General features: G+C 40.9%; 1 protein-coding gene across 1 annotated transcript in view; it reads right to left on the bottom strand.

The window, feature by feature from the left end:
* The window catches only part of vwa8 (von Willebrand factor A domain containing 8), a 44,453-nt gene extending 35,138 nt beyond the window's left edge, over window positions 1-9,315 (bottom strand). Inside the window, exons 1-5 of the mRNA XM_034227601.1 lie at window positions 9,114-9,315; window positions 5,797-5,948; window positions 3,628-3,736; window positions 988-1,126; window positions 208-395 (exon numbers count right to left, since the gene is read on the bottom strand). Coding sequence (XP_034083492.1) covers window positions 208-395; window positions 988-1,126; window positions 3,628-3,736; window positions 5,797-5,948; window positions 9,114-9,263 — 738 coding nt within the window. The 5' untranslated portion in view covers window positions 9,264-9,315. The remainder of the gene's footprint in view (window positions 1-207; window positions 396-987; window positions 1,127-3,627; window positions 3,737-5,796; window positions 5,949-9,113) is intronic.
* Window positions 9,316-9,746: the final 431 nt, after the last annotated feature.

The raw sequence follows: 9,746 nt of genomic DNA on the forward strand, positions 1-9,746 counted from the left end.
CAAACCAATACGAGGTTTAGGCTCCGCCTCCAATAATACTTCATCCCAGCAGAACTCTTCTGGGGCTGCTCGACACACCTTCCTTATTAAGCTGATTTCTGAATAGGGCGGGTTACTTCCTCTTACAATATACTGACGTTTTTGTGTGTGTGTGTGTGTGTGTGTGTGTGTGTGTGTGTGTGTGTGTGTGTGTGTGTGTGTACCGACCTGCTCCTCGTGCAGCACCACCTGTCCGTCCAGAGGACTCCCGAGCGGGGCGATGGTGATGAACGGCTGCCAGGTTCCGCTGATGGACCGCGGGAAGACGTCGTAAAGCTCGATGCTCTGGATGGTGTCGCCGCGCTCCTTCATCGAGAACAGAGACACGGGGTTACACGTGGCCACGTACACCACATCTGCAAAACAAAAAACAGAGGGGATTGTGGGATTATTACTTAAACTGTGCTGTGTGTGCGTTTATTTAAAACGATGTACAGTTATACACTTTAACCACCAAACGTAGCAGAATGGCGGTTTCGGAGGACAGATGTTGCAAAAATCAAATATAAATCAATTAATTAAATGATAAATATATAAAATATGCAAATAAATGTATTGTTTTGTATTTGTGTATTTTCTCCATATATCTTCGTTTATTCCTTTCAAATATATCCACTGGACATACCCAGTGATGAACGCAAGACCTACGAATGTGTTGCATGACTGTGTGGATAGTGTGTGTGTGTGTGTGTGTACTTGTGGGGACCTACATCTGTTTACATAGTCACGTGTGGGGACTCGCCTCCCTTATGGGGACAAATTGGAGGTCCCCATAAGAGGAATCATTAATTTTAGGGTGAAGACTTGGTTAGGTTTAGGCATGTGTTGGTTATGGTTAAGGTTAGGATAAGTCTCCAGGAAATGCATGTAAGTCAATGTAATGTCCCCTGAAGTGATGTATACATGGTATGTGTGTGTGTGTGTGTGTGTGTGTGTGTGTGTGTGTACCATCTTTGGTGGTGACATGGCAGATGATGTTGACCTCGTTCATGGGGATCTGCCAGTGGGATTTCTCCTCGCTGAAACTCAGAGCCCGGCTCTCCTGTCTGTTGCACGGGTGAGTCTGAACACGCAGAAACACCGGGCCCTGGAAACACAAAACAACACACACCGTCACACACACACACCGTCACACACCGTCACACACACACCGTCAAGGTACACACACCGTCACACACACACCGTCACAACACACACACACACACACACACACACACACACACACACACACACACACACACACACACACACACACACACACACACACACACACACACACACACACACACACACACACACACACACACACACACACACACACACACACACACACACACACACCACACACACACCACACACACACACACACACACACACACACACACACACACACACACACACACACTAGATTATATATCATGTAATGACGCTCTGCCTTAATCCCCATGAGCAACAAGATGTTGATCACACTGAAGGTTCCCTGTGGAGCTTTTATTGTTAATTGAAAACGAAACGTTGTCCATCATATATTTTTAACGTAAACATTTGGGTGTGTTCTTTAGGAGTAAGGAACCTGTAGTTTGGTTCCCTAGGGCCTAGACAAAGAGCTCGTTTTTTTGTTTATGTTCATGTTTTGTTAGTTAGGATAATCCTCACAAATGAACACTTTGACATTTGAAGCGTGATAGATTGAGTGCATTTTGTTTATACTTCACATAAAACTTCTCCACTGCAGTATTTCTTCTTCAATACTTTATGAGCACACTCACAAAGTATGGAAACCTCACTTGTGTTTGTTTACGGTTGAAATGCAGAGTAACCGTGGTGGTGTAGCGGCTGGATTCAGATCATAAGAATCCTTGTAAACAGTCGTATGATCGCTAGTGAAAGTGTCAAGCGGACACACAACACATAACTCCTAAAATGGCCAACAACTATTTAACAACAACCGTTTACGATGACATTTCTCCAGCCTCTCAGTGGTGGATCTGTGTTGTAGTGCATCTACATATATGGTCACTACTCTGCAGGAAGTGTGTTATCCAACTGCTGCTAAAAGGGGAAGTCAGTCGCTCTAATTTAATATATACTCGTCAGTGAATGTGTCTTTGCACGGCAGAGGGATGAAGGTATATTTTTGTAAAGGGGTATTTATTTGGGTGTCATGTTTGGATGTCAACAACATTTCTACAGAATCGCTGACTCCACCTTTGAAGGAGCATGACCACCTAAAAAGGAAGCAGCGTTTAAGCAAAACAATAACATTTCTAGAGATGGCTTCATCCATTTTAACATGCTGTGAAAACCTCTGGATGAAACTTGATTTAATACTGATTTAGTTCATCCTGATCACAGCCTCCTCTTGAAGAGTGAATATCAGTATTGACAGGGTTTCAATGCCTTCTGGAACATCAAATTCAAGGACTTTTTAAGGACTTTTCAAGGACTTATCAGGCCTAATTCCCTCAAGCTTCAGGACCCAATACGGCATAGTTTGAGACGGGGTGTAAAGGTTATTATTGTTGCAGCACTGATTGTGTTTATGTTGAGAAATAGCAGGATTAAAAATGGCTCGCCGACAACAACTTATCGAAAGAGGCTTGATGTAAGTTATGAGACAGAGACTTATTTAGCTAACGGTTTGATTAACGGTAGATATATGGCTTGCTTTACGCTGTTTAAGCGGCAGGTAGTGTATCATAACTGCAGAAGAAACAAGTGCCTCTATTTACTAAGAGTAGGTTGAAAAAACAACAACTAACATTTCGATTCTTGCAAATAAATGTTTATATATCAAGCACTTTTAATGACCAATGACCTGTTTGTGACCCCTTGTTTTCTGTGCCTTAATCACAAGCTTTCAAGGATGTCATGTCTTCAAGTACCCTTTGTCTATTTCACTACACATGTGAGATGTGGAGGAACCCCCTGGTCTGAGAGTGTGTTACCTCTGTGTTTGTTTGTGTTTAAGAGTGTGTTACCTGTGTGTGCGTGTGTGTGTATGTGTGTGCATGTGTGTGTGGGTGTGTGTCTAAGAGTGTGTTACCTGTGTGTGTTTGTGTGTGTGTGTCTAAGAGTGTCTTACCCATGTGTGTGTGTGTGTGTGTGTGCGTGTGTTACCTGTGTGTGTTATCCATGTGTGTGTGTCTAGTGTGTTACCCGTGTGTGTGTGTGTCTAAGAGTGTGTTCTGTGTGTGTGTGTGTGTGTGTGTGTGTGTGTGGTCTAGCATTACTATACTTGTGGGGACCTAAATCTGTTTACACAGTCACGTGTGGGGACTCGCCGCTCTTATGGACAAGGGACAAAATGGAGGTCCCCATGAGGGACATCATTCATTTTAGGGTGAAGACTTGGTTAGGTTTAGGGTTAGGATAAGTCTCCAGGAAATGCATGCAAGTCAATGTAATGTCCCCTGAAGTGATGTATACATGGTATGTGGGTGTGTGTGTGTGTGTGTGTGTGTGTGTGTGTGTGTGTGTGTGTGTCTGTGTCTAAGAGTGTGTTATGTGTGTGTGTGTGTGTGTTTGTGTCTAAGAGTGTGTTATGTGTGTGTGTGTGTGTGTGTGTGTGTGTGTGTGTGTGTATACCTTGATGTCTATGGGCCGTGTCTCAGTGGGACAGAGCAGTTTTCGGCGAGCGTTCCCAGTCTGGTTGATGGTCCAGTAGCCCGTCATCTTGACCTCTGGCAGGGGCAACCTGCAGATTCAAGGTCACACTGAGTCTACCGCTGCCAACAACTGAATATAACTGAGGTATAAATACACCAATATGTGAGCATTTACACAAATGAATGGCATGTGTGTTAAACAGCGGAGTTCGGAGCTCATTCTGAGGTTTCCCTAATGTTCTATTTTTGCAAAATTGTGGGTTTCCCTGTCACCGCTATGCATCTCAACTTCAAATAAAATGAACTCATCTTCTGAGGGCATTAGCATGGACACCACAAAATGACTTCAGATGGAGGCCGTGTTCTCATTGCATGAAAACAAAAGCTTTAATTTGATCCCAGTCTCTAGAGAACGCCGATGAAATGAGTGTGTGAATGAGTGTGTGTGTGGCTTTGGGAGCCGGCGACTGAAAGCCTACAGAGATGTGTGTGTGTGTGTGTGTGTGTGTGTGTGTGTGTGTGTGTGTGTGTCTCTCTGCTTTCCTTGTTGTGTCTGGCCAGATGTTTACTGGTCTTCCCATGAGTCATAGCTGGATTGCAGCCACAGCTTTATTAACTGCAGGTTTTCGAGCCATAAGATGCAACAACCACAAAAAAACCGAAATCCCAAGCTGAATAAAAGACAGTCGGTCTACTAACCATACATATTTCTGTGATGGAGAAGCAATGCGGTACATAAGAGAAACTATTTCTTGTTTATCCGCGTCCGAAATTGGAAACCAAGAGAGGAACTATTTGCTTTTATGTACACGAGATGTTGTGGGATACAAACAGGGATTCTGAACGACACTAACGGCTCTCTGTGCTCGGATGATGCCTTTTGAAACACAACATAACAGATCATCTACATACAAGGAAAATACTTGTTTCTGCTCTGGTCTCGAGACATGAGAGATCTATGAATCTGGATTTATGAATATGATACGTCAAATAAAACCACAGGAGACAGGAGAAACAAATATTTTCCTTTATTTAAAACACAGAGCTGAGCATGATGAGACAGTTTAGTGGGTATTAGAAAGCTTTCCTTTAGAGGTGAGGTAATGTGAGGATAATTCAACACTTCATGGAAGCCTGAGGTTAATTCAGTCTGAAAGCCGTCAGCCGGGTTCAGGCATTGCAGGATTTCAGTTCTAAAAGTTACTCTAGAAACAACAGGTACTGGAAATACTGACAGTGATGTCAACAACCATTTACTTTAATGGGTTCTTGAAAGCATTTTGGAAAGTTTTGAGGTTAAAAATGATGTTGGTTTGTTGGCTTTTATTTGTAAAATATAGATTTTTGTTAATTTGATTTAAGCATTTGAGTTTTTACGGGTTTCGTGCCCCGAATTACACTTTAATTTGTTATATTTTTAAATGTACCTTTTCTCATATGTAGCTTTTTAGCTCAATGTTGTTTAACTTATAATATTTTGTATTAGTTTATATATTTGTCTGCCATTGCTATTTTTGTCTGGTATCACTCTTTGTAACTTCCTTATAAAAGTGCTATTTAAATAAAGTGTATAATTATTGTTGTTATTAAATAACAATTTATAACAGAAACACAAAATGGAAAATAATCAGTTCTGAGTAAAATAATGTATATAATGTTAAATGAAGCATTATATCGTTCTGTTGTCTGTTAAGATATCAAATAACAAGCTTCTATAGATTTTAATACATTTGGAATATGTTTAAAAAATGATCTCTGATTTACGAACCATGCTATCTTAGTGTTTCAAAAAGATTACCTCCCACTGGTCCCTCAGTGACTACAATCTCTCAGTAGTTATTTGTAAAGTTTTTAAAAATGTATTTTGTTTAGCTGTACTAGCCTATTGTTGAGCATAGCATTGTTTAATTGTAATTAGATTAATTACAGGTACAGTTTGGCCTTCAAGTATCGCCCATATCCTCGATTATCCATCGGCAAACTCTAACCCCTTTCTGACTGGTCTCCAAAAAGGTATTGAGGTAATGGATGTGCCTTTAGAGTGTGTGTGTGTGTGTGTGTGTGTGTGTGTGTGTGTGTGTGTGTGTGTGTGTGTGTGTGTGTGTGTGTGTGTGTGTGTGTGTGTGAGCCTAAAGTCTTGCTGCCTTACTCCTTGGCCAGTTTGACGGAGCTGGGATTGGCTCCAATGGGAATGCCGTGTTTGTGCAGCGCCTCGATCAGAACGTCCCGCGTGTCTTTGTTGTACGAGTCAAAGTCGAAGACGTTTCGCACAACGTTCGCCAAACCCTCGCCGGGAAATCTCTGCGGAGAAGAAGAAAAGGAGGTGTTGGAAAAATCTCACTGGTCACCGTCTTGAACTTCAATCTCAGGATCCATGTGTTTGTGATCCTCTCCAGAATGGAAGCAATCACATACAGAGCATCAAGTAGTTCCTGTCAGTGTTAATATGATGTAGGGTCTTCACCAGAGGGTCCATGCAGGACAGAGTGTGGAATAAAACCTGCTGCTATCTGGAAGGTAACTCATCTCTAGCTTATGTGTTGGTGATATAAATAGATGTTGACAGGTTATTTTTGCCTCAATACGTGTTTCTGTCTTGCACAGTTTCTATGGCGATGAGGTAAACAAAGACAGACGGAAGGCAGAGAAAACGAGAGAGATGCTGTAAACAAAACAGGTGGTGGATCTAAAACATTCAACACGTAGCACAAATACATGTAAAACAACCCAAGAAGAAGTCTCTTAAGACACTGTCAAACACTTTTAGTTGATCATCATACGTTATAATAGAGAGGATTTATTTCTGTAGGACTTTATACACATGAGGTACTCCTAAAAGTGCATGTTGGAGCTTTATATTGATTTGCTATTTAACGGTTAAAGGTCACCTATCATGCTACTTTTAGGCAATAGCAGAGGTCTCAGATATATATATATATATATAAAAACATGTCTATGAAGTGTTTTGCTCAAAATACCAAACAGATCATTCTAGCCGTGCCTCATATCCCTCTATTTCACTTCCTGTTTCAAAAGTGCTGATTTGGGTATAAAGCTTTAAAGAGGAGGGGTCTGAGCTCATGCGGGACCCGGCAGCTACTGTCTAAACTAAATGCTGCCGTGATGAAACGCCATATCATGGATGATCAAGGATTCTCTCTGAAACAGTTTGGAGCTCAAAGGCTTTCTCTCTTGCCGGTTATACCACAAGGTGAGTTCCTTTTTACTTCCTGCTTCTTCACACACATGCTCTCCAGTACAGGTTAGCTCTGAGTGTTAGCGATGCTAATGTAAACACCGACCATATTACGTCCAAAACAATCGGGCATTGTTTTTGATAGCAACGTTTCTGATTGGCCCGTGGGTCCACATTTCAGATATGACGTCATATCGGACGCAAATCTGGATCAGCTCCGTAGTTCCCCGTTTTTAGAGATTTGGGTACGGAGGAAAAGAGAGAGGGTTTTATTTTCTGACGCTGCGTGAGTTCCCTGACACACCGGGGACACATGTTGATGTATAAAAGAGATCAACAAGTGCATTTTGCATGATAGGTCCCCTTTAATCTCTTTATTTTTATTTCTGTTGTACCGATATGTTCACTTTGTTTTATGGGGTTTTATATTTTATATTGTTGCATCGACTCAGTTGTCTTGTGTCTTATCTGTCAGAGAGAAACCATTATTTATTTTAATTGTATTTGTATTATCATACATTGTACCTCCTTGTGTCTATTAACCTGATAAAATGTTATATTTTGCTGCATGTACCTTTTAAAGTTCTTCAATAATCTGAGGGGAATTTCTTGTTGTGTATTTTTAACTTGTGATGTGTCATTTTGTAAAGCACTTTGAGCTGCATGTGTTGTAGGAAAAGTGCTATATAAATAAAGCTTTTGATGAAGCCATATCTAGGAGCTTATATTATTTAATAGTTATCCATTTATTTTATTGTTCTTTTTTGTTTATAGTAAATCTGCCTTTGAATTCTTATTTAAGTTTATCAAATAAGTTGTACTGCCTCTGTTTTAGTAAAGGCAGCCTTTGGGCACCGGGGGAGGGGAGACCTGCTCATTATAAATATGGGAAACAGGTGGTAGTGAGCGGCGCACCCGGTAGGCTTATGGTTTTTTACCATCGGGTAAGAAGGAAGAGAAATGCTTGATGTGTTGATAATAAATTGCACTGAAACGACTTTTGCTCGGACCTTGATTTTTACCCATGCGTAAGATTCGCTGACGGGTGCCTCAGCGGCACTTTGCTTTGCGTTATATTTCTTGCTTATATTTTTATGATTTTGGCCGCTATAGCTTTATTATTATTACATGATGACCAGTGTGTGGTGCTAATTTTGGACGAAAGACTCTCCACTAAATGACCCTGTGTGTGTCCTGTTTCTCCAGAGGTCGATATTGGAGGTGATGGATGACAGAAGGAGGTCAACGGGGAAATCATCCAAACATTTGAATTATTGATCTGCAGCGATGGAGCTCAAATCTTAATCGTCTTTCTCTCCGGGCTAAATACTGTGCACATTTCTAAAGACACATGACCACAATGAGACGTGACAACACTGAATATTAAACGTCAACAAACAAACATGTGTGCCCTTCACACTAAGGAGCTGAAATACATCCTGGTTTCTCCTTTAACAAGTGAAGGCACTGGCAGCGCAATTGTCCATACTGGTATATAGTGTATTCATATTTATACCACTGGCTAAAGTGTCTATATTATACAATCTACATTTCTGCTACCTCTATAGTGTATTCAACATGTAGACCAGTGTTCAAATCTATAAATACTATCCTACTCTATATAATTTAGCTAGTCATATTTACTTTTAGATACATTACACTGCACTTTACTGCTTTTCTTGCACTCGACTACTTTAATGACAATCAAGTTGAATGTAATTTGATCTAAAAGAGAAAACAGCCAGTCTTTAAGAGCCCAGATATTGTGATTTATAACATCATATATGTTGTAATTGTATTTATATCCCACCACAGATGTATTCTTTTTCCATCATTCATCCTCCAGCCTTTTTATTGGATTGCTATGCCTTTTTTTTTTTACACGTTTTGTGTGTGCAACCCAGAGCAACATTCAAAACTCCCTCTTAACATTTGTGTGTGTTTTTCGGGTATATAGGTTTTTCCTCTGCTGCGAGGGTCTAAGGACAGAGGGTTGTTGTAGTCACAGTGCAAAGCCCCCCGAGACAAATGTGTAAACTGTGTTATTAGCCCATAAAAATAAAACGTGATATTGATTCCTTGTAGTTTGCGCTGAGGCAGAAACAGGGTCTCCTCTCTGTCACAGCTGTGATGTGAGGACACTGTCTTGCATTATTAAAGCATCGCAGGATTCACGTTACTGTTATGAATGATTCATGTTTAATATAGTCTGGCAACAAAAACTGGAATAAGGGAAATTCAGTGTTGAAGCGTGGTTTGAGTCTTCTCACCTGGAGGTGCTTCACGATGTTGACCACCTCTCTAGTGGAGTAGGGGTAGGTGATGGTTCCCTGGTCGGCCATCGACCTCAGATCTCCAAAAGCAGACACCAGTTTCTGCAGCGTGGCTTCAGGAACATCCGGACCGTACTGCTTCAACATCGCCAACTCAGCCTGAGGTTTAGGATTATCCACAGCATGGCAGCTGAAAATATCACCTGAAAGTACACACATCCTTTACTCAAGTGGAAGTACACATACTCGTGTTTAAAAATACTCTGGTGAAAGTAGAAGTACTCACTAAACTTCTGTCCTCAAGCAAAAGTAAAGAAGTATGGGCTTTGAAAGTAAAAAGTACCCATAACTAGCAGCTGCTTTAAAGAGTACCTGACCTCCCTTTATATTAATAGAACAATAATGTCATTGTTAGCTAATGAATGTTTCCATGCTGAACACGGCAACATGACAACGTTTCCATTGGTCCCTCTTCTTTAGAGAAGACCAGGAAATGATGGATACACGGATCGTGTTCAAATCAATAGGCACGCAATGACTCTAAAGAATAATGATCACGCACCAAACACACATTCAGACTAAAGGAACCAGCTGTTTGGAAAATGAGAGAAGTAGAAAGTACAGGTATTT

This window comes from Gymnodraco acuticeps, unplaced genomic scaffold (assembly GCF_902827175.1).
Source record: "Gymnodraco acuticeps unplaced genomic scaffold, fGymAcu1.1, whole genome shotgun sequence".
Classification (NCBI taxonomy): domain Eukaryota; kingdom Metazoa; phylum Chordata; class Actinopteri; order Perciformes; family Bathydraconidae; genus Gymnodraco; species Gymnodraco acuticeps.